Source organism: Hippoglossus stenolepis, chromosome 17 (genome assembly GCF_022539355.2).
Source record: "Hippoglossus stenolepis isolate QCI-W04-F060 chromosome 17, HSTE1.2, whole genome shotgun sequence".
Lineage (NCBI taxonomy): Eukaryota > Metazoa > Chordata > Actinopteri > Pleuronectiformes > Pleuronectidae > Hippoglossus > Hippoglossus stenolepis.
Window position 1 is genome coordinate 4,542,974 of NC_061499.1, and position 25,317 is coordinate 4,568,290.

The following is a 25,317-nucleotide window of genomic DNA, read 5'->3' on the forward strand; positions in this document are numbered from 1 at the left end:
GTCTCCGTCAGTGTGGCCCCACATGTGGAGCCAACTTTGACTTTATACCAAGCGCTCCCCTCCTCCTCCTCCTCCCCCTCCTCCTCCTCCTCCTCCTCCTCCTCCTGCACAATCACTCCTGTCCTCTGGCTCGGACCCAGACTCCGCCGTTTGTTTGGCCGCTGATAAGCAGCCACGTCGAGGACCTGTGAGATGCCTGAGTGGCTGGATGTTGGAGGATGAGGAGGATTAAACGCGTCCTGTGCCACATTTGTGCCGGACTGTCTGCAGGAGGTGCTGATTCACTCAGTGAACAGCAGGTGGCAGCAGAGTCTCACGATTTCTCACTTTGCAGTTGTCAGGTATGAAAATTCAGCAAATATGAAAAATATATGTTTTTACTTCACTTCAAATACTAAAGTAGACAAGAGTCAAAGTTTAAAAAGTAAAACAAATAAATTGTAGTGTTACAACTGTGAAGTATGTATTTGTATAATTTAGTTTATTTTAATATAAAAGATATATATGATAATGATACGTTAATGATAACTTCCATGTAGGTTGGCAACTTCTTCTGCAAAGTACAACATGAAAACCTGCAGATACACCAGACAAAGGATAAAATACTAGAAGGTTAAACAAATAAATATTCACGACAAGGCAAAAAATAAACTTAAGAAAAGAGACACATAACCTTAAAGTATTTTATTAGAAAAGTTGTGGTCTTGTGGTTAGATTTCTTTATTCAAATACAGCAAAACTCATATTTATAAACTGTCAACCAGAATGAAATGAGACTAAAGATACTGAACAAAAATAATTGTTAATTTATTTGTCAACGACTATAACTCATCCTTCCTTCTTAAACTTATGTCTTCATAAGTTAATTTATCCTAATACCTGCTTATAAATTCACCTATAGACTATATACTTTATTTATTGTCTGTATACTGTTTATAAATGTTAAATACTTAAAGTTAAGCATCACCCAGTTTTCCTTTTTTGGATAATAAATGTTCAAATCAAACTGGAACTGCTATTGAACCATAACATCACAAGTTAGTGTCGGCCATTCATTTAGTATTTTTAATATTAAGAGCTGAGCATCATAATTCAATGTGTACATGAACATTTCTACATTCAGATCACGCAAATTTAGGGAACTGATATCTATGAGTTTGTACTTGTGTACTTGCGTGTTTGGGATGTGAGAGAAGCAGCTTTTCAATCCTCTTTATGAGGACAAAGTTGACTGTGACATCAAATATGTAGAACTACTACAACCTTTACAACTTTAAGTTCTTAATTAGACCAGTTTTCACCTCAATGCGTAAAAAACCTGTCTGTGCTTCTTCTCACATCGTCCCCCTGATGAATAGAAGGTGGTGCTGCACAGCTGCTGCCTCTTCTTCATCGATGGACGATTCCTGGAAACACAAGCAGCCTCCAAAGTGGATGTTAATCTAATAGTTTCCCTCCAGCATCACTTGTAATAAACTGTGGAAACAGAGCCCTGCTTCATTTCCCTAAATCACATACTCGGAGTCAGTGTGCCGCAGTGGAAAATGGACCTTGTGTGTGCGCGTTGGTGTGCACGTGCGTGTTGGTGTGCACGTGCGTGTTGGTGTGCACGTGCGTGTGTGTGTGCAAAGTGGAAAAGTCTTCGGGGAAAGCATCCTGACGTGCTGCAGCTCTGAGGCCCCCAATCAGAGGCAGTGGTTTGCAGAGTTTCCACTGGGCAGGAGAACAGATTGTGCCACAGTGAGCAGGAGGATTTTATGTTTTAACTCAGGACAGGATAGAAAACTAGTGGAGGAGCATTAGACTCTCTAGCTTTTGTGTTTTGTTTAAAATCTGTGTGGAGCTGGTGCTGGGAAGTCGTGCAAGATTTGTTGCTGCATTTGTGTTTGTCTTCTCTGCACTTGCAAGGGTTGGCCTCTAGGTGTCTCTGTTTGCTTTGCTATAGACTCTCCTTCTGGCAGCCCTGAGGGAGGTGGAGGAGGAGGAGGAGGAGGAGGAGGAAGAAGAGATGGATGAGTCACCTTCTGAATGGGGTGGTCCTCTGAGAGCTCTTTACTCACTCTCTTCTTGTGGGTGCAAAATAAAAACAAATCAAATCCTTTTTTAATCAAGTTCCACTCGTTTGGTGGCAAGTGGGGATTTTGTTTTTGTAATGAAGTGGCGTCGTTGTGACGATGAGAGCGTCGCAAGGTCGTCTCCTGAGGATTGAAGGGAAATTATTTTTTGCGGTGAAGCACTAAGTGAGCTGTTGACAGGGACTGAAGCGTTCGACCGGAACCCTGAATGAACACACGGCGTTATTTTTCTCATCGTGTCAAAGAAACCTGTGATATCACAATTCCTCCTCCTGCTGAGGTCCAAAGAAAATGGAAGCAGAAATGTAAAGTTATGTAAAGGGGGTGAATTCCTACCAGTTGAGTCAATGGCTCCATCCACAGCTGAAATCTCCAACACAGTTTACAGCTCAAATTTACTTTAAGTTTCCGTTTGATGGTTGGTTAGTTCCTCAGAAGGATTACGCAAAAAATGACTGAACAGATTTCTGCAGAACTTGGTGGAAAGATGGGACACGGGCCAAGACAGAAACCATGAAATCTTGGAGCGGATCCCAATCAGGGGGCAGATCCAGGGATTTTGTTTCACTTTCTTTATCAAGACAAGAGTCTGTTTCAACACTCTGGATGGTTTCTCAAAGAATAATTCATGGATCTTGATGAAAAACAATCCAGATCTAGTGAATTTCAATGTGGTTTCATCAGGGGCCTTGTCGGGGGTAAGGTTTCATAGAAAGTTGGGATTTTATTCAGCCTCTGTATCATAACAAATTGAGCTGGAAACCTGTAAATATACTTATAAGTTGCTGAGATCCTGTGGATTCAGTAGAGAATCAACAGTTCATATGTATCTTCAAAGGTTTTAGAACGACTTCCAAACAAAACATGAGTTTAAGGCGACTGTTGTACCTTAAAATCAAAATCCACCTTAAATCATAAGTGATGTTTCTAATGTGAAACTTTCAAAATACAGTGACACCACTTTATTGTTTGTAAACAAATTTTTACTGATACAGTTAAGAATATTGATACAGAAATGTAAAGCTACTATAATGCACATACCTATGGACTTATGAATCATAATGGGCACTAGATGGATTATAATAAATAGTTGAACACAACATCTGTACACAGAAACATTGCCCCATAATCCATAGAAATGTACATATACCAGTACAACATTTATAATTCCATATATTTACGAGTGACATCCTCCAAAATAAAATTGATATTCTCCATCGTTATGCCTTTTTTTACTTCTATATTTTTGAAATAAACACAAGCAACTACTGAATTTATGAGGAATTATGTACAGGTTCCTAAACAAGAAACTCCATAAAGGCACAATTGTCTATACAACATGTACAAAAAAAAGAAAATGTGTGGAGCTGACAAAAAAACAGTAAAAATAAAACGATTGGTCATCATAATAATTATCATGTGATTGCACATACAATATGAATGTCAGCATCTGTGCTTTGAAAGGTGATTTGTCAAGAGACAAACCCCTGAAAAGTGTTTTCAGTCTTACAAAGTGACGAGAATTACAAAAAGAGAACAAGAAGAGCTTTTTCCACTTGGGTTTTTTTTTCAGGTGGCGATGACCAGTCTGTCTTCGTCATCACTGGACACCTCATCGATTACCTTCTGCCAGCTGGACACTGGCGGTGGCGGTCGAGGAGGTGCAGGATTGCTAGCGCCCTCAACCGGTGACTCCTTAGCAGCGTCTGCCCGGCTCACAGGAGCAGGCGGCAGAGGCTGCTGTGGAGATTTCTCCCTGTCCTCCCTCTCGACTGTCTGTACCAGCTCTGCTCTGCTGATGCCTCCGGGGCTCGCCCTGCTGCCTGCGGTCAGTCCCGGGGAGCTGCTGACCTTCACGGGGGCGGGTGGTGAAGCGGTCATGCAGCACCGCGAAGAACCAAGCCCATGTTCACTTTGAGATGGCTGTGCTCCCGGAGCTTCGGGGCTGCCCTGCCTCTCGGAGGGACCGGGGAGAGGACTGAGAGAAGAGAGCGGGCTGAGAGAAGGAATGATGGCAGGCAGGGAGATGTTCACTATCTGCAGACCTGGGACATGTGTCTGGGGGCCGGTGCTGCTTTGGGAGGTGGGGTTGGCAGCTAAAACCTGCAGCCCGAGGGTGGCGTTGAGGGTGAGCCCTTGCTGGGGCAGCAGCTGGGTGGATGTCAGGCCTGTGTTGGTCAGCCCCATGAGGTTAAGTGTCTCCAGACCCAACGGTTGTATCGTTTGAGCCTGCAGGCCAGTGACCTGCCTGAGGGGGAAGCAGGGGACGACGCTGCTGATTGGCTCCTGGACCACGAGCGGCTGGGTCTGCAAGCCCTCCGGATGGGGTGGAGTGTGGAGAGCTGGTAACGGACTCGTGTTCCTGTGAATGACGCTCACTGCTGGGAAGGTGAGCTGGACGGGGCCCGCCTGGAGCGGTACAAAGGCGGAGTAAGCTGCCAGGCTTGCGGGCACCAGCTGGATCCCCCCGACCGGGACCATGCTGTACGTGGAGCGAGACGGCTGCTGGGAGTGCAGGGGCAGGTGACTGAACAGGTGGGTCTGGGTCTCTCTTCCTAGTGTTTGGCAAAGACCCTGCGGCGGAAAGAGCGCGGGGCCGTGAGACGCGTAGGAGGAAGTCTGGGTGCCCCGGTCCACTGGTATGCCCGGGTAACTGGTCACCACAGCAGGAGGGGGAGCGGGGGCGTCCTTTAAAAAGAGAAAAACAGACAATTCAATCTTATTTCTAGACTCAACTGTGGCACGATCCTACAAGATGTAAAGAGATTAAAGTATAATAGGGCCGACACTTAGTATTCACACGCGCAGTCAGAGGAGGTTGATGTCGCTGCTCGTCTTTTGTGCCTCAAACAGCCTTAACTTTGTCCGTTAATCTACCGTCTACGCTGCAGAACACAAAACACGTCCACTCGCTGCTCCTCAGATGCTTCTGTGTTGTGATTGTTCTGCTCAGGACGGCTTTGCTTGCCAGCGTCCTCCATTTCAAAACAACGTAACATTACTGGCGCACTTCACCGATACATCAAGCTGATCGTAAGCTGATTACATTTCCAATACAAACGTTTCCCCCCCCACCGTCGAAGTGAATGTTTAATTTTTGAATAAAAAGTGGCAGCCCTAAGATATAATGATATTTCTATCGATCCACTAATCAGAACCTAATGAGACTAATCACCTTGTTGCGGAGCATTGACAGGAGCTTTGTGCAAGTGCCTCGCATGCAGGATTCAAAGGGAATGTGTAGGAAGGAAGGGAGGCAGGCAGAGAGGGGGGGGGAGCGACACACAATGAGAATACATGGCTCTCACCTGGCCTAGCATGGAGCACTTTCCTGGCACTGGGGGACTAGGGGGCACGTCAAAGTCAGGGTAGTCGATGGACATCTGTCTGCATGGTGACACTGGGCTCATCATATGCACTGACTCTGTGTCTGAGGTGTAGGACTCTGACGTAGTGGCAACAGGCGGAGGGGAGTTGGGGAGGGGCAGCGAGCTGCAGCAGGACCCAGTGATGGAGATCTGCTTGCTGAGGGACACGGGGCTCATCATGGGGACGGACTCTGAGTCTGATGTGTGGGATTCAGGAGCTGGAGGCAGGGACAGAGGGAAGGACACTGAGCTGATGGACATCTGGGCGAGGAGGGCGCTAGGGGGGACTTCCGCCTCCTTGGAAGGGATGTGCTGGGGACTGGCGGAGACAGACGGGTTGGTGGACAGGCCCGACTCCGCCTGGCTGTCCTCCTCTTCCTCCTCGTCGTTCTCCTCATCGTCGGGGCCGTCGGAGTCATCGCCGTCTGAGTCTTGGCGGTCGGCACTGCTCACCTGACTGCGGTCTCCTGCACATGAGAAAACAAGTCAGATTCCTTCGTTATCATCTATTTTGGTTTCATACAGTGAGGAAATCCAGCACTAAGAACACAGCTCAGTGTTTTGTGCTGCTGCAGTAACAGCGTTTCACACCCTGGACTGACACACACACCCCGGAGCTCCATCACAGACAGAGGAGGAAAAACAAATATGCTCTTAGAGACTGGGACCAGAGAACGCTTTCAGGCAGCTTCTCCCTCTCTCTCGATCTTTTTTTTTTTCTTCTAAAATTAGACGCAGCAATTTCCTCTTTCTAAATGCTCTGAATGCTGCCCACATGTGCTTTGAGTTAACAGAGGAAGAAGCTGCATTTAGAATTTTTTAATTAGACCGTGGCAAAGCTATTGATCGACATAGCAACAGAGCACAAGTGGGAACAATCCTGTGTTTTGTACGTATATCGTGTCGTTAACAGGAAAACTTTTTGAAACAAGGGAAACTCTTGTTGTTTGAAACCAAAGCAGATAAGCCGTAAATAAGATGTGTTAAGTCACTTTTAAACATGGAGTGATTCACTGTAATTAAAACCATGATGAGCGATCCTTCTATATTTCCCTGTGGGCAAACGTACCTGAATCCTCTGCATCCAGATCGTCAATGAGACCCGCAGGCACCCCCATCTCCATGCACTTCTTGCTGTGGGCCTTGGATTTCATGTGCTTGGTCAGATTTCCTGCAGAAACAGAGGCAGTGAGGTCTTGCGGGGGGGGGTAGAGCTCGAACAATAGCACGGGAGGTTTATTATGTAAGAGAATGCGGTCGCTGGGCAAACTGTACGTAAAAGGGGTGAGTAACTGATGAAGACATTTTTAAATGAACGTGGGCTGCTCTGACACCAAGTGCTGTTCTGCAGTGTCGCGTGGGCAGGCAAGTTCGATAAAGAACGGTGAATCATCCTGTCTTGGTTGAAGAGATGGTTAAACAACGTATTTCATTTCATAACTTCTAAAGGGACTAAGTGAACTGCAGCAGATCAAGTTCATCTAAATGATACAGTCTCAAAATGTGCATTAAAGTGAAAGCAAATTGTTTTGTCTGATTGGTGTTTGCAAATATAGTTTTCTAAAAACTTCTGGTGCTATTTGCATCATGGTGTAAAGTATGTGTGTATTAATACATCTAGAAATTGAAAACCACATGAAATGCAGAATATTAAAATAATAAGTTCCTTCTTTTCCTGATGTCAGAACTAAAATACATCTTTATTAATTATGTCCCAAAGCGCTGAAACAATTTCCCCGAAAGTCGTACTGGCTCTAAATATATTGTCATTTTCAAAATAAACCTTTAAGACACATTTTTTTATTATCACACTTCTCCTGATGTGTTTAAGCGGTTTCATTTGTGTCTTATCCTGCTGTCTTTATTTTGTTTTATTTATTTAATATACAGTTTTTTTTGTTTTGCTTTTGTCTTTACCTGCAGTTTATATTCACTTTCAATTTAATTTTCTTCTTGTATGGTCATATGATAAATGTTTTAACGGCCTTTATGTGAAGCACTTTGTGTTGTGTGTGAACACGGATCATGTTCTGTGTTCTAACCTTTTGTCTTGAAGGAGAAGTTGCAGTGGACACAGTGGTACGGCCGGACATCAGAGTGGGTGCGGATGTGTTTGCGCAGCATGCTGGGCTTTTTACAGCGGATCCCACATTCCTCACAGATGTATTTACCACGTCCGCGCCCACGTACGTAAACATACTCTTCATTAGACTTGAATCTGTGGGGTTGCAATTGAGCCAAGAGGGACATTTAAGATAGAACAGAGAATATATAAACCACATAAAGCTTTCTAATGGTAGTGTAATAGAAAATGTCTCCATTGCTGTGAAACATACCCGCCGTCAAATATTTTGACCCGTCTTGGCTCCGTTTTAGGCACCAAGTCTTTGTCCGAGTCGTTGCTGGTTTGACTTTCTGGTAGCACTTTCCCTCTGGGTGACACGGACCTCTGGGTGAGTGGCAGCTGCAGCAAGAAGAACGTGATGCATTCATTGATCTGATCCAAACTCGAATATCAATAAAGATATATAAATTAGACTTTTTAAATGTTGAGAAATGTGGTTCTTACCCTGGGCATGACTTCTTTCAGCTTGGCAGAGTAAGACAGGGAATCTGATTTTCCGTTGGTTCTTATGGCCGAGGTGTAGTGTATTTTCTTGGAAGTCTGCTTGGAGTCAAACAGAGACATGACCACCTTGGTGGGCAGCCCGAGTGGGTTAGGGTTGTTGGGGCTGACGGTCCAGGCTGCATATGCTGAAGTCTTCAGGTCAGTCTGCTGAACATGGAGAGGTTTCCTCTTCATCAGGAAACACCATGTGAATGTGGTGGCAGTCTTCAGGCTCGGGAAAGACAGGCGGTGACTGTCTTTCGTGTTGACCACAGACACAGATGTGGTCAGTTTCACCTGACTCCCATGGAAACTGGAAGGTTTAATAGGTGACTTAGCAGGCGTCCACCTCTGATCCTCAGCTTTCTCTTGGGGCCTCAGAGTATCATTAGCTGGAGTGCAGATGACCTGGCTACCAGGTGTAGCATTCACGGCAGCGACTGCCTCATGAATAACTGTGCTTGTGTCTTTGTCCAGCCCGGTACTGTCAGGTGACATAGGCTTGACGTCATCAGTCGCCTCCGAGTCCTTCACCCCGTCTGTTTTAATCTGGGGCAGAGGTGGAGCCTCAGTTTCAATGGGACTGTCCACTGGTTCCGTCGTGCAAACCTGCCTCACAAGTGTAAACTTCCGCTGCCGCGTTACCTCAGACATCTTGGAATTAAGATAATTGACGGACCTGCCATCAGTGAGACAGGCCACGCCGTGCTCATCCTTAGCCCGTTTCTGGTGCTTTTCCATGTAGATGTCCAAGCTGTTGGCGGGCGACAGCATTCGTTTACTTGAAGCAGTGGGTTCCTGCTGAGGGCACAGAGTTACTGACGCTAATTTCTGTGTGCAATGTAAAGACCCAGGAGAAGGAGCTCGCTCTCCGATGTGGTTGTGAGTGTTCACGGTTTCCGTTTGAATCCTGTCCTTCTTTGCAGTTGGTACAGCATGAGTATCACTGTCGACACTGTGAGTGGATGAGAGGCTATTTTTACTGGACAGAGAGGGAGCAGGGTGCATCTGCTCATGGGTGATCAGGATCTGCGGCAGTGGTATCGCACCTGCTTGGGTCTGATCAAACGGGTTTCTGTGCTGTTTACCTGACAAAACTACAGTTTGCGCCTTAATCTCAGAGGCCTTTTGACTGGGTTGAGCAACATATACATTTTGGATCACATCAGGTGATTTTGAAATACTCAAAATCGGATTGGCAATTGGTATCGTTAAAAGTGGCATGGCTATCTGAGTGCCCTGTGTGCTGGGGAATGAAAATGTTTGGCTTGCTCTCAGAGCGGCACACTGCAGTTGGTATTTGGGCACAAAAGATTTCCTTTCTTCAGAATCTGATGGTTTGTTTTTGACATTCTCGTGAGAAATTATGATCTGGCTCAGTGGCGGTTGTATCTTTTGGCATATTGGAACCCTTGATGTTTGATGCCAAGGGTGTGGAAGGCCATGGACTTGAGCCTGTTGAGTTGGGCTTCCCAAATTAATGCTTTGCACCATATGTTCATTCTTTTGCAATGGTTGTTCACCACTATGAAGGATAAAAGGCTGAGCCATAGGGCGCCTATTGGCAATGTGAATCTGCTGGGATCTATTCTGAGTTAAGGAGCTAACATTTGTCATTGGAGGTTTATCTAGAGGTATAACTGCTTTGCGAACAGGTTGCTGACTCTCTGGGCTTATCTTTAAAGACATCTGGCGAACTAATGGCCCCCGCCTCCTTTCAATAAGTGGCACCTGGGCAACGTGGGAGATATTTCCACCTCTTGGGTGGCCAACGGGTGACAGAGATCGGCTTGGAGATACATTGCCACAGTCAAAAGACTTGCTGCGATAGTCACATGAAATCTCCACAGAGGGTTGAGTACAAGTGATCTGTTCAGATGCAGCACGCCTCATCATTCCAGGCACACCGAGAGTATTGAAGGCTGTTGGCAAACCTTTAGGCTCAGGAACTTTGCCAACACACTCCCCTCTAGATGGACTCTCTGACCTAGATGTCTCATCTCTGTCGAAAGACGCTGAGATGCTGGAACAACGAGAGAGACTACTGTCCCTGCTGAGGCTTCGCGAGAGGCTGGACTCAAAACTGGATTCACCTGAGGATTGTTCCATTTGAGCAAGACGAATTCTTTTCTTTTTCGGCGGCAGTTTCTCTGCTGGTAACTTTGATAAACTCTCGCTTCTCTGAGGCCAGTTGAACTGTTCTGCAGGTTTATCTGCTGGTTCAGATATTTGTGTCTCATGCTCTCTGTCAGGCTCCTCTGTGACAAAAATCTCAGGAACTTGAATGTTATTTTGACGAACCAAACGCGACTGATGAACAGGAGTCGAGTTTTCACCAACTGGTGCTCCTGTGCAATCAGTGCATTGCTCCTTCATTTGTTTTCCATAGTCAATACTCTTGGGTTTGGATGTTTCTTCATGGTAGCCATCAGCTGAGACATTTGCTATTGCGTCTGGTTTGGGTTTGTTCGGGGGATCCTTCTCCATAATATCAACAGGAGAGGCCCTGTCAATAGATTCTGTCTCAAACGAATTGGGTCTGCTGAGAGAGTTGGTGTGTCTGATGACTGACGTACCGCTGCCTTGCCTTTGCAGATCTCCTTTAGTGGAAGTGCTGATCTGGGTCTCTCGTATTGGTGACAGTCTGGAATCTGGAGTATTTATACCTCTTGCTACGAGCTGAATCTGAGGTAGCTTTGGCTGATTCATTTTGGGCTGTACGTCTATTACAGCATGCTGAGGAAACGTCCGACTAGCCGGAGCTGTTGGTGGCTCAAAGGTAACAGAACAAGGGGGAATGGTCTCGGTTGGAGATTGATCATCCTCATCTCCAACACTTTTCATTTTCCTTCTTTTTCTAATAGATGTCTGTTGATCGAGTATTCCTGGAACACCAGTTGATCTGGGGACTAAGGGCTGCTGTACGTTAACGTGAAAAACATCTTGATCCGTTTCTTTGACAGCATGTGGCTTGTTTTTTGGGCCATGAAGCTCAGAACAATAGAATTTCTTGTGAGTTTCAAAATTCTCTAACTTTCGGTAGCGGTTACGACAGGTTTCACACTCGTACATTGTGCCTTTGTTCTGTAGAGGCTTTCTGTTTCTGTCCTGATTATGCTCGAAAGATCTGCTCCTTTGCATCACTTCAGTGGAACTGCTTGGACCGTGATAGCCCTCATCCATGGAGCGAACAGTAGGGATGCCATGTCCTTCACTTGTGGAAAAGTCTTCCACAGCGGCTTGTCTGACTAATGTACGAGAATGTATTGCTGGATTTGGGGTTGACGGGGCTGAGGAAAATACGTCATCATTGAACGAACTATGCTTTTCATCAAATGACTGACAAATTCGTAAAGGGTGAGGAAGGGGAGCAACATTAAGAGGAAGAGCCGAGTGTCCAGGTGTTGTGGGCATAGAGTTGCTCCTCGTAATTGGCAAACAATCCATTGGTGGGTATTGAGAAGGTACAGAGAGAAGAAATACTGGCTTAGATTTATCTGTGGGGGTGAATGGGGACTTGGGGATGTCTGAACTGGAACTTGACCTTCTTCCCATCGGTTTAAGATCAAACTGAAAAGAGTCTTTAAATATGTATGATTTGGGGGAGTCTATACTACCTCTCCTTGAGAGGGACGTCCTCCTTGGCTTTACACTGTCCAGCTGTTTGTTGTCGACAACTGCCTCATTGTCAGATATTAACTTTGAAATTCGTTCCTCCAGAGAAAGTGCTTTGGCTTCTAAGGGTGGACGCATCTGTCCAACTGTGGCCCGTGGCTTTTGCTCAGCTGCTACATGCATCACTGTGGCAACCACAGGGGGGATATTTGGAAGAGTGTTCTTGGCAATGTCAATATCTACTGGTGGAGTTATCTTTACAAAAGGACTCGGTGGACTCATGGCCTGGTCAGCACTTTCCGAGCGCGAGAAGTACCCAGAATCTGTACTTCCCAGACTGCGGGGGCTTAGTAGACACTTGGCTTGTTGCTGTTGAGAAAAGTCTGTTGCTTGCTGCCTCTGAAGCTGAGCGTGTCCACCTAACAGTGGAGACTTGCAATGCTGGTCTTCATCTTCACTCACAGTATCTAGTGAGGGATTCGCACCGTCCACCTCTTTCAGAGACGACAGGACGGTGATGCTGGATCTCAGATTGGCAGTCTGGAAGTCTCGTTGCCGTTGTGCAGCAGCTTGCTCAGGTGCTGCACCTGTAACTCTTGGGCTGTCTGCCCTCAGAGGGGAGACATTTACTGGATATACGACAACTTTTGGAAGTGCAGCAGTAACTTTGGGCTCATGAGCCCTCTGGCAATGTGCTGGTTTGACAGAGTCGAACATAGCTGGTGAATCCACTTCCCCTTGGCTTGCTTGGTTTGTACCTGCATTCTGTAAACTATTTTCAGACAAAGCTGCCACAAAGCCCTGTGATGAGTCAGGGTCCAAGTCCGCAGTGCTACCTTCCTCATCACTGTCACCGCTCTCCTCCGCATCTGAATGCGTCCCAAGGGCTTTGTCAGATTCTTGAGATAATGATCCACCTCCAGATTCAGAGCGAGCAATGAGACCCAGTTTAATAGCATGAGCATGTGATTTCTTGTGCTTGTACAGGTTGCTCTTGGTTTTGAATGAGAAACCACAAGTAACACAGGGATATGGTCTTTCTCCTGTGTGGGACCTGATGTGTTTGAGCAGCACACTGGGTTTTGCACATGCTCGGCTGCAGTATTCACACACGTATTTCCCTGGCTTTTTAGGCTTTTGGTCCTTGGAAACCTGCTCAGCACCATAGTTCATTACAGTGGCCATCTGAACATGGTTGCTGCCGGGTGTAACTGGGACCTGAATGGTGCTGGGCACACTTGCAGAGATGGACTGGCATGTGTGCACAACAGGTGGTTGGCTTTGTGGCAAAGCGTTGGAACCCGAGGGAACAGGTGCATGAGTTATGGTGGATGGTCCAGAATTGAAGCTCATGTGCAAGGCAGGCTTTTCAGGATTCGAAGATACATGCATAAATTGTGGTGAAACCAGTGGAGACGACTGCATTGGTGTACCCTGTGTGGATGTCTGCACATTCCTCTGCAGCGGTGCCGCAATGCCAATAACGTTGCCTTGTTTGTCAATATAATAAGTCTGCATATGAGAGGTTTGGGTCTGGAGACCAACATTGACAGCTGGCATTGTATTTAATTCACCGCTGCATTGAGCATGAAGGCTGGAAGCTGGTTTTCCAATGGCTGTGACCTGCAAGGCATTTTTCCTCTCAGCCAGCGAACTGAAGTCGGGCTCCATGGCCTTAAGTAGAACATCAAGTGGAGCACTGCTGTGGTAAGGGTCTCCCTCGAAGCTGGGATCCTCGCTCTTGACGTCTTTGGCCTGCGACACCTCGGCAGCAATCAAAGAGCCTTCCTCAACATCAGTGGTCTCAAGCGATGGCGGCCTCTGAGATGTTTCTTCCTCCTTCAGCCTTTCAGCATCAGCTGAAGAAGACCCCTCCCCAGGGGATGCTGCAACTGGTGAGGCATCATGTGGCTCTCTTACACCACCGGGGGATGTCGAAGGATTGTGGGAAGGACTGTTTGAGGAGGAGGAGCAAGAAGGTGTAGTTTCCTTCGATGAAGCTCCGTGAAGCACAGTTTCAGGTGTTTTCGACTGCAGGGGCTTCTTCACTGGAGATTTCGGGATTTTCTTGAGCTGATTCTCTGCAACAACCTTTTTCCTCTTCAGGCCTTTGATGTTATCTGCATTTCTGCGACTGCTCTCAGATATTCCTGTGGACGAAGACACAACTATGAGAAAAGCAGAATTGCAGAATGACACCATCATTTTTACAAAATGTTCCCAGCGCTCGACCATATTTGCTGAATGACCACATACGTCCCAGATGAGAAAATAAACTCTATTTCCTCTGCTGTACAGTCGCATTTTCCCCATTGGCGTATTATACTTGCTTCACTAATTAAATACAAATTTAGTTTAGAGTTCAGATAATCCTGTTATGTTTTATTTGATTTAAGAATCAGCAGTTTCAGGCATTCGGTTTTAGTTTGGTGCATATTTCCAAATTTATAAGATGGTGGATAAGAGAGAACCCACCATTATCTTATCATGATACGAGAGTATTTTGGACTTGTCGGTTATATAACTGTCATTCAAACATTAATAGTGTTATAGTATATTTTCTTTCCTAATTTGCATCAACAGTTTAGAACATAATAGGATTTACTGTCTTTGCAAGACATGTATGGTCGAGATTTGTTTGAGCAAGTTGTTTCAGCTATAATCAGCTGCGAATGGCATCACCATCACTACCATCTGACATCAGACACACCCATTGCAAAGGTTGTTTCAAATCAATTTTAACACTTTGAACAGGAAAACATTTCTTCACCCCTGATTTAGACACTTTTTTTTTTTTACAGTTTGTTTATTTCCTGTGACTAATATGGCTGCGGCCCACGCTTCATTACTTACATAAGTGAACGAGTTCTTTCTTCTCAGATATGTTGATCTATGGAGGCTCTGCTGATCAGCGGATGTGTGAAACAAACGCATCTCACAGTTATGAGAAGCTGAATGTGCATGTCTTCAACACTGCATTCCAGTAATAATGCAGTTCTGCTTTTAAAAGGGCTACACCCATACCATGGTGTTCCATAATGACTCAGGCCAGTGGTTTTAAAAGGACATGTTGCATAATGCTGGCAGTGACCTGTCACAGTTTCCTGGCTTGTGAAGGTATTTCCCAAGATGAGGTCAGGGTTCCTTCACAGCTCTGACCTCATCTCGTCTTTACATAGGTTAATCCTTTCACCACGCCAACATGCAGCCGGTGATCCTGCAGAGCCGCACACAACCAACACAACGTGTTCTGTAAACAAACCCTCTGATTTGTCGAAAATAAGCCGCTGTAATGAGACATTGAAAGACATGGGAAAAGGATTTGTTCTTCCAACCCTCCGCTCGGACAAATGTGCAAAAAAAGATTCCATGACTTCACAAGTCTTCCATCTTAATAACTGCTTCATAAACAAACAACATTTCTCAATCTCTTTCTTTATTTTTAGAAAAGTCTGCTTCGGCTATTTCCAGATATAATAAGATGATAATCACACATTTTAAATTCCATATTTTCCATCTGTATTTATGATTCTTTATATATTACTTAATATATGAATTAAAAACTAAAGATCCTTTCCTCTGTGATCCAGTGAAACTCCTCCTGACAGAATTAACTTCTTTTTAAAAGGTGGTTGTCACGGAGATTAGCCTTGACTGGCAGGCGGGGACATGAAGACCTTTAAAAGTACTTTGAGATATTTTTAATTGTACTGTGTTTCCATTTAGTGTCTCCACCCAGTCTCATTTACAATGGTTGGAGCTGGATGGTATTTAAAAGGACAATGTCTAAGTGACGAGGTGAGTTCAGATGATTTATTCTCAGGCACAGTTTGAACAGACACAGTGAAGCAATCCCAGTTCAACCAAACTGGCTTCTCTATTTAAATAAAGTTACACAACCAACTTAACAAAAGAAAATTCCCGTCCTATGTGTAATAAGGTTTATTACTATAGTGATACTGCACAACACAGTTTCACTGGTTGTAAACAAGCACCAAATTAAACTTAAAATGTGTCTCAGATTTTTCATGCGTCACAAATTGATATTAAAAACACTATTTTAAAACCATGGCTGTTGTAAATGTGCAATCAGAACTGTAGATGCAAAATAAATCCTATATAATGATTTTACTGAAGAAAGTTATGGGAATATTTGCTGAATAAAACCCAAATGCTGCACAGGAACTGTTGGTGAAATAAATATTACTATAAGCTTCACTTATATGTAAATACAACATAACTTAAAATAGAGTTTCAGAATTTTTTCTCAACTGAAGAAACTACAAGATAAAAGAATATTTCAGGGACACCTTCTTGGAATAATTTGACACAGCCCATTTTTTACTTTGTTATTGGAAAGAAAAGCGCCAGAGAAATTACCAGATACCAGAAATGCATTAAAACTATTTTCACTGTGTAAAACGCAGAATACGCATTTATCACAATAATTTTAACTGACAAATCTGGAAATGTTATATTTTATAGTAATTAAATGAAGTGAATTTATGATAAACCTAAAATCGCAGCTGTACAGAAAGACACTATATAATAAATGTTTGTTGAGACACTAAAAAATAAATCCCTTTACATTCAAGACCCCTGAATTAAATCTGTTTTACGTTGAATCAGTTATTCATTTAAAAAAAAAAACCCAGGTGATAAATGAGCAATGACCAAAATAGTTTTTACAAAATTTTGAAATTTGTAAGAAGGATAAATGAAAGTGAAAGATAAAACCTTCCATATCTCTTCTTGAAAAATGAATCTAAACTCCTTCCATTAAATCTTTATGAAGCTGATTTCTTACCTTTCTGTGAGCCTTTGGGCTCTTTCAGCTCTTTCTGTGCCTCCTCGATTTTATCTGAAAGACAAGAACAGAAAACATTGTGAGCGGCGCTGCACAGACACACACACACACACACAGACACACACACACACACACACACACACACACACACACACACACACACACACACACGGACACACTCCGTCTCTGCAGCGAAGGCAGTGCACAACGTAACTAATGATACTGGGGATGCTTCCCACACAGCTGCAGCAGCATGAAGCTCCTCCAAATGAGAAACAGATATTCTTCCACAGCCCAGAGAAGTGAACTGTTCCAGTGTGGAAACTAGTGTAATCATGAGGGATGAGGACTGTGTGTGTGTGTGTGTGCGTGCGTGTGCGTGTGTGCGTGTGTGCACCATAACACAACCATACAAGCGTCACCAGCACGAGTACGTATAATGTGTAGGTTAAGTTTGCAAACAAGTCGATATAGGGGATTTATTCTCATTGTATCACAGCGAGATCTAACCCACAGACCCATTTACATATTCAAATGCTGTTTACCCCCCTGAGGGGAGAGAGAGTCGCTCCTCTGCGACCTTCTGCACGTCACAGTCATTACCCACAATCCAGCAGGTGAGGAACCTGTTTCTGTACCAACCATATGGACGTGTGGGAGGTGGCACAGGGCTGACTGCGTGTCACTGTAATCAATATTAATTATATACGCGGGCTCAATGTGCTGTGAATGGGTGACACACAGAGGGATGGAGGGAGAGAGAGAGGAGGTAAGACGAGCGCAGTTTTGTGGGAGGAAGCATCGTTGAGGTGTAATTACATCTCCATTACTTCTGTCTTGTTTTTAAAAGGAATAAATCAGAGTCGATCGGAGGAAATGCAAAACGGCAGGTTTATGAAAAGTGATAATACAAAGATGCGGGTGAAGATTTTAAAATGTAAACTCTCGTCCAACTGTTTGTTTTTTCTTTTAGTTTGAGGAAATCTGAGGCACCAGCAGCAGTTTTTATTTTAATTCTTCCCATTTATGTGAAGCTTTTTCTGGCTCAACACAAGACATTTTGGTTATTGCCTCCATCAAGGAGCTTATATTTGTTTGTCTGAAAAACTACTGAACCGATTTACATAAAATGTTGTGGCATGACCCAAGAAAGACCCAGTTCAATTTTGGAGCGGATCCAGATAAACGGGTGGATCCAGGAAATTGTTTATACCTTCTTAAGCATGGCGGGATGGGGCGTTAGCCGGGGCGGAGGTATGCACTCATTGTACTGTACTAGTTCTAAATTTAAACAGGTCTAAGTTCTGAGTTTGTTGCTTTGGTTAGTTCAGTAATTTGTTTTGAGTTTATCGGTGACTTCCAGGTGAATTTCAATAAAAGAAACATTTACACCTTTATTATATATATTTATTACTCATTTATTTAGTCTAAATTTCACCCTATGTAGGATTAGTTCACCTCAAATCCTTTTAATTAAAGTCTCAAGTTTGTGCAACAACCATAAATTCACAAATTACTGGAAATGTACAACAAATATACGACTGTGTTTTACCTATAATTCACAGTAAATTAAGTTTCTTTCTTCTTCTTTTATTGATTCTTCTATTACTTTCATTGTTACCATAGCTTTTAAAATCTATTTCATTGTCTGCATTTCTATTTATTTTGTCTTATTCTTATTCTCATCTTTCACTTGTCACGCTCTTTGCACTGCACCAACCTGTATGAAGGGTGCAACACAAATAAAGTTAAATTGGCTAATTGATTATCTATAATTTAAAAGAAACTACTTTTTGTGTAAATGGGTAAAAAACCACACTGAGCTTTTCTTCACATGAACGTACGAGTGCGCTCGCAGCTCGCTCACCCACAGAGAAAAATGAGGAATACGTCTGGCAGCCGCATGTTTCTTCCTCCTTCTTATGACCATGGAAACAAGATGGAAAAACACGTTGTGGCTTTCGTGCCCTGCACATGACATCGGAGTCCTCAAGGAGCAGCGGTAACAATTCTGTCCTAGATTGCAGAAATGTTAATCGAGGGTGAAAGAGGATGTTCCTCTGCGGTTCCCAAAATTAGAGAGCGATGCCGGGAATACTCGGGGAGGGGGCTGACACGAGGGGGGAGGGGGGGCGCAGAGGAGGTCACTAGTTTATGTCATCATTATCTGAGTGCGTGTTATTGTCACACCCTTCTCCCTCTCCCTCTCCCTCCCCCCTCTCTCTCTATATATCCCAGCCACACGCCACAGATTACATAACGTGTCCACACCCCTGCGCTGCCGTGGAGCAAAACAAAGGCACCCTGCCAGCAGAAACACAGCAACCCGGGCACATGTGGAGCGGGCAGGTGTTTGTTTATGTGCAGGTCTTTGACAGGAGAGGGAACAGAGAGATGTGTGTGTGTGTGTGTGTGTGTGTGTTGTCGTGCATGCAAACGACCACGTGAGCTCCCTCGCCATCCGACAGGGGGAATCACGTCGGCTGTGTCTTCCTGGCAAAAAGCACTGGCACGGTGTTCCTCCAAAAGGGAGAGAGGATCCCGAAGCTTCCCCTCAGAGTCACGATTACCGCGGCTCAACCTCCAGTCTCTGTAACAAAACCAATTTGAGGTAATAAACGCTTATTTTTGCGCGGTGAGACGATTTGGAGGCAGACTTTCCCTGAACATGTGCTTCACTGTTTGCACAGCTTGACACATATGTCTTGTATTAGACCGCGCTGGCAAACCGAGCCGTGAGTGATTACTGCCCAACAAAAATCGTATTAGTGGTTGCGTATGGTTGGAGAGGAGAGTGTAAGCTATTACAGCTCAGATTGCCCCTCTTGCATAACAAACCGCAAACAGGACCCCCTCGTGCTGAATGACACCCATGAAGCCGAGCTCTGGAGCGTGGAGAAAGAACAGGAAACATCAGCTCCAATGAGGGGAAAGGGACAAGGCGGCGTTACCCTAAAAAAACGACCAAAATATATATGTATATTCCATCCCCGGTGCCGGAGTTATAAAAGCAGCAGGGAGTGATTACAGGCTCGCTCATATTTCCCTCAATATGGATGCTGGGGTGGCCGCGGTGGTCGAAGGGGACGGCCACATGCTCGACGCATTCATCAATCTGTGCAACCGTCCTGTAACCCGCGGGAAAACAATAAAGAGGAATGTACACAAACGCTGCAAGTTGCCGGTGATGAAAACCAGAGCGCGTTGTGGAACACGACCACGAACATGGAGGGCGGGGGAAAGAGAAAACAGATGAAGTCATGAGGCTCCGGTTTTATAAGTGTTTACAGAGAAAACCCGTCATGTGTAGGACGTTCGAACTCCCAACGAAGATTATTGCACTGTTCAAACTGCAGACGAGTCACAGAGGGAGAGATCCTCACCGCCGATACCAAACCGACCAAGACTCGGAAAAGCACATTAGGGCGACTTGATTAAAAGGAGACATTTGATGCTTTTTCAGTGTTGTTAAGGTTTTTTTGTGAATGTAAAAGAAGCACAAATTCTGTGGCACCTGAGTTTGACCACAACACGTCTCCTTTCAGTGAAAAGCATGTGCAGCGTCCGACTGGCTTTAATAATTTAGTGAAATGTGAATCAATACACTTTGCTAATGTTACTTAAACATATGCTTCTTCTATTACATCTTACTCAAAGCACAATTATTGACTCGACCGCCCCCCCACCCCCCCCCAACACACCATCGCTTCATAACAGTCCTTCAAACACGAGAGGGTGACCTCGTCCTCAGTCTCAAGGTGTCTTGACTCGTGATCTCTGATCTACGCCACGTGATACCTAAAGATACGCGAGCTATCAGGCTGGGAGGGGCCAGAGTGTGCTGCCCCCCCCTCTCTGCTCCATCTTGGTTGAGTGGGAAATGTGATTACTTGTGCCCCCCCTCAGGGCCAAAGTGACGTCAGGGTGCAGGAAACGTGCTTTTGGATCCCAGCACCCACCTGACGTGAGCTTAAAACCAATCAGCTGCAGCCAGGGGGCTTCATTAAAGTGCTTGACGGATAATAATCAGGAAATAGCTGCAGATCCAAACACACACTGATGAGCTGCGGCACCGACTCGCCTCTGGAAAACAGGTGTAATAAACCCAACTGCTGTGTGGAAGTGGAGCTCGGCCTGTTCAATAAATAACAATATTACATCACAGCAAAGTGGCAGCTTCATCCCACAACTGCACCCCCTGCTACTGGATTCCCCCCTTCCCCTGAACGCCCCCTCTGCCTGTTGGCCAACAAATAACCACCAGGCTCCGCACCCCCGCCTCCCCGCGCCACCAGCTTGTGACACGTTCATGTTTTGCTCGACAGGCTGCCCTGCTGGGCCTCACCACGCCAAATGGTGGCCAGTGTGGCAGCTCCTCGTGGCAGCCATATGCACAGCGTTCACATGTTTTCAGACGGCCCCGGCGGCTTCAGCTTTTTCCATGAAAGATGTGCATTTCACGGGGAAAAGCTGCGAGCGACGAGGTGTCATCAGTATGCGCCGCACCACGCCGGCGTGCCAGCAACACGCCTGAACAATGCCAGCGGACCACACTGTGTGGGCAGATGGGCGTCCACCAGCTGCAGCAGCTGAGACGAGAGCTGCAGCAGATCAGCGAACAGATACAGTCACTCCATCACAACACATCGTTTGTGTGTCAGAATTAACACAAGAGATGAGTGATAAAGAAGAGGAAGAGAGGAGAGGAAGGGGAGAGGTGTGGGAAGAAAATAGGAGAGAACGAGTCGAAGGAGAAGGGAGGAAGAAAACAGAGGAGGAGGGGAGGAAAGGAGGCAAAGAAAAAAGAAGAAAAGGAGAAAGGAGGACGAGAAGGGGAGGAAGAGGAAGTAAGGAATGTTAAACCAAAGAGAGAGAGGAGAGGACGATGGGTGGAAGGAGAGGGGAAGATAGGAGAAGAGGAAGAGAACGATAGAAAAGGAGGAGGAGAGGAAGAGTGTAAGGAGAGGGGAGGCACAAGAGGACAAGAGGAGGGAAGCAATGTTGAAGGAAAGGAAGAAAAGAGAAGAGAAGAGATGTTAACAAAAGAAGGAGGAGGAGGAGGAGGAGGAGGAAGAAAAGAAGAGGAGAAAGGAAAAGGGGAAATATAGGAAAAGAGAGGAGAAGGAGAACTTGCGGGTGAGGAGATGGAGGAGAGTAGGAGGAAATGAAAAAGGGAGAGAGGAGAAGATGGAGAAGAAGGCGAGAGATGCCTCAGCAGGCTGAAGATGACGAGATGGGAGTCGGCAGCTGCCTCCTTCTTCTCCTCCACTGAGCGGGGGGGTGATGGGGATTATGTAACTCGAGCACCTCCACCAGCCCGCTGTACCCACCCGGCTGTGTGCAGCCACACACACATCAAACGCACCATCACATTAGCTGATGTCACTAACAAGACAAAAGCAAACAACTAAACACAGATGAAATGATTTGAGGATTAATCCGTCAGTCGATAAACAGAAAATGAATCAATGACTACAGTCATTTGATCATTTGCTGATTGTTTAGGTGATTTCTAAGACTTTAGAAATGATATCAGGCTTTGGGAACTTTTCATAATCTCTAAACCAATAAATCAATTAATAAACATTAAACAACAGATAAATAATTCATAAAGATGCAAGAAGAGAGAAAACCTTGGCTAATTTGATCAGTTCTAGAGCAAAAATTACAAAAACAACAATCGTACCAGAAAACTGTGATAACAAATATTTTATGGACCAATAACTCGATTATATATTTGTCAGATTAATACAAAATAACCAGTAGTGGCAGTTTTGGTCTCTGCGTCTTTTCTTAGCCGTGTTTTGAATGAGTTTACTCAGATAAACACAGGCTGAGAAGTTGCCAGCTGCACCAGATGTGGTTAAGACGGAGGTTTGGAGCCAGCGCCTGAGCTGTGTGAACTCTGATAAACACCCACTTTGTTCTTTCATGAAATAACAGTGTTATAAAACAGATGCAGAGTCACTCGCATGTCTCTGCGTTGACAGAGAAGCCACGTCGCTCAGCCTTCATGTGAGAACGAAGCTGTTATTAAACACGTACGCGTCCTCCTCTCACAGTCATAACAGCAGCTGGGAGAAGCCTGAGCTGCAGAATTCCCTGACACCTTTTTACGGGAAGTCTGGCGATCTTATCTCCGCTTTCTTCCTTTGGCCGAGCGGAGGAGACGCAGGGTTTCTGCTGCCGTCAGCAGCCGACCCTCGCAGTAAGTGGCCATAAGGGCTTCTGTCAGCATCTGACACATTTTGTATGTTGGTGGACACGCCCGGACCGAGAGTCTGGAGGGAGATGAGCCAGCCTGAAAGACTCAGCGAGAGAGAGAGAGAGAGAGAGAGAGCTGCAGGAAGTGCTCGGATTTCTCCCTCAGTGATCGGAACGAGGATGATGATGCAGAGCAGAGGAATCCCCCATTACCCTGCAGTCAATCATCATCAGCAGGCTCGGAGCGTAAACCCGTAAATCCTTCCTCACGTTAGCCGCACTGAGAGCTGGAGAGTTTCCCTCCTCCTCGTCAGATCGACATGAGAGGAAAGCGATCGAGAGGAAGATGGAGACACAGACAGGTATCAAGTCTCGATAGTGGCCTCAGGTGTTCATAACAGTGCTTAGTTAATCAATCAATAGACGGAAATATTAAAAATTATAATCAATTAATGCACCTTTATACAAGAAGAAGAAAAACTAATAGAAGAAGTAAAGTGTGCTGAGAAAACCCCTGAACTTCCAGAAGCTCAGGTGTCACATACTCGTATAAGGAGCGACGGGTGGAGCAGGAAGTGTTTTGGCATTTTTTAAAACAAAGCGGTGAGGTGAGTCCTGCTCCCTCCGCAGCCGGGAGATCAGCTGATGACTGTTAAACATCCCACGATGGAGGGAGGCAGCGCTCGAGCCTCAGAGAGCGAGAGAGAGAGAGAGAGAGAGGTTGTTTATATGCGGCATGAAACAGCTGAATGGAAACTACAGCGTCAGGGCAGGTACGAATTAAAGGAATATATGGAGCTTTAACTAGAGCCCCGGGCAGCCACCTTTTAATAATGTATGGCTATAAAGGGAAAGAGACACACACACACACACACATACACACAATGAACAATGTGGAAATGCGGATTTACCTTTCTGGATCTCAACAATACTTAGAGGAGAAGATATTCCTCCATCCTCACAATAACTCGTGACGAAGCTGCAAACACCCAGTCAACAAATGAAATATTGATCTCACACTCTCCCTGCTGCACACACGCACACACACACACACACACACACACACAAACAAACACACACACACACACAGACAGTGGTTTGGCGCTGTATCTGTACAGTACCGCTGCCCCCGCAGGAAACTGTAGGTGGAAGAAGCTGCAGACTGGAGGCCACTGATTATTGGGACTGCGTGGGCACCCTTGTGAAAAATTGATATAGCGAGAAATCTACTGGGTGGGTAGAAAGGTGTTTGTGTGTTTGTGTGTGTGTGTGTGTGTGTGTGTGTGCGTGTGTGTGTGTGTGTGTGTGTTAGGGGGCTTGATGCATGCAGAGATGGACGTGACTGTGATTTTACGTCTTCCATCTTTTTCAGACCAGGTTTAACCCAGAGGTAAAAAAATCTGCCTGCAGCCAAACGAGGACGAAGGAGATGTGCAAACACAACATGAGAGACGCAGAAGACACGACAGATATCGATCTACTTCCCACGCAGTCGCCAATCGTGGAAGGTTTCAAACCCTGTGAAGCCTATTTTTAGGACGTGTTGACTGATTTCAGTTAATCTACTCGTGGTTTCCCTCAGTGGTTACATTACATTACATTACATTACATTTCATTTAGCTGATGCTTTTATCCAAAGCGACTTACAATAAGTGCATTCAACCATGAGGGTTCAAACCCAGAACAACAAGAATAGATTTGTTACTTCCCGTAAAACAAAAGGTTTGAAAAATACAAAATACAAACATCTAAAGCTCCCGTTTAAAGGATTTATCTTGCCAGTGATGTTTCGAACTCCGGAGGATGGCCACACCACTGGGTCCACACTTTCTCTGGAGGTTTTCCTTTCACACAACGCAGCAGCAAAGTCTCGGCTCAGACACGTTCACAACAGAACAGAAACCTCCATATCTGAGATATTTGTATTGTTTTAGCTTTTTGCATTTGTCGTGTGTTAGAAAAACAGTGCATGTCTGAAAGCAGCTCTAGAGAAACAGTCGCCATCTTAAATACCCACTGTGAACAAATCACAGGATTGCATCAGCAATAGAGAATATATACGTATCATAGCAGATATCATTATTAATAAACATAAGAAAATAGTTAAGAAAATACGAAATATAAGTATATTCATGTCCCATCGATAGCTGGTATTCCTACTAAATACTGTCATTAAAACAAATTATTATTATTATTATTAACTGTCTAGTTATATGCTCAAATAGGGAAAGTCAGAGTCACACCACAGATCAACACGCAGACGGATGTAAAGAGAAAACATGTGATCGAGAGATGTCAGTGGTTCACAACCTGAGAGTCACAGTTTCAGCCCGAGGAATAAATTCTGCTCTTTCACGTACATCTTCCTCTAATTTTAGTAAATTATAGGAGATAGAAAAATCCAAACTAAAAACCATCGCAGCTCCTGTTGAACTGTCCCAACAGCCCGAAAAACAGAAAAACAACTGTCCAATCACAGCGTAGGTCCTCGGGGCTCCACGCTCCCACTGCCCACTTGTTGGTTACCGTGGCGCCACGGTTGAGTGACAGCGCACAGACTGCTTCCTGTCTGTGCCGCTCACGTCTCAATCAGTCTGACGGGCGAGGGAGATGTCGCTGTGGACTTTTTAGTGTCGCTCA

At 45.1% G+C, this 25,317-nt stretch overlaps 1 protein-coding gene across 2 annotated transcripts in view; it reads right to left on the minus strand.

Moving 5' to 3' along the window:
* Positions 1–3,024: 3,024 nt before the first annotated feature.
* The window catches only part of hivep1 (HIVEP zinc finger 1), a 52,057-nt gene continuing 29,764 nt past the window's right edge, over positions 3,025–25,317 (minus strand). For both annotated transcript variants that reach the window (XM_035182761.2, XM_035182762.2), the window contains exons 3-9: positions 16,474–16,527; positions 8,013–13,816; positions 7,780–7,907; positions 7,486–7,661; positions 6,513–6,614; positions 5,384–5,910; positions 3,025–4,763 (exon numbers count right to left, since the gene is read on the minus strand). In XM_035182761.2, coding sequence (XP_035038652.2) covers positions 3,645–4,763; positions 5,384–5,910; positions 6,513–6,614; positions 7,486–7,661; positions 7,780–7,907; positions 8,013–13,816; positions 16,474–16,527 — 7,910 coding nt within the window. In that variant the 3' untranslated portion in view covers positions 3,025–3,644. The remainder of the gene's footprint in view (positions 4,764–5,383; positions 5,911–6,512; positions 6,615–7,485; positions 7,662–7,779; positions 7,908–8,012; positions 13,817–16,473; positions 16,528–25,317) is intronic.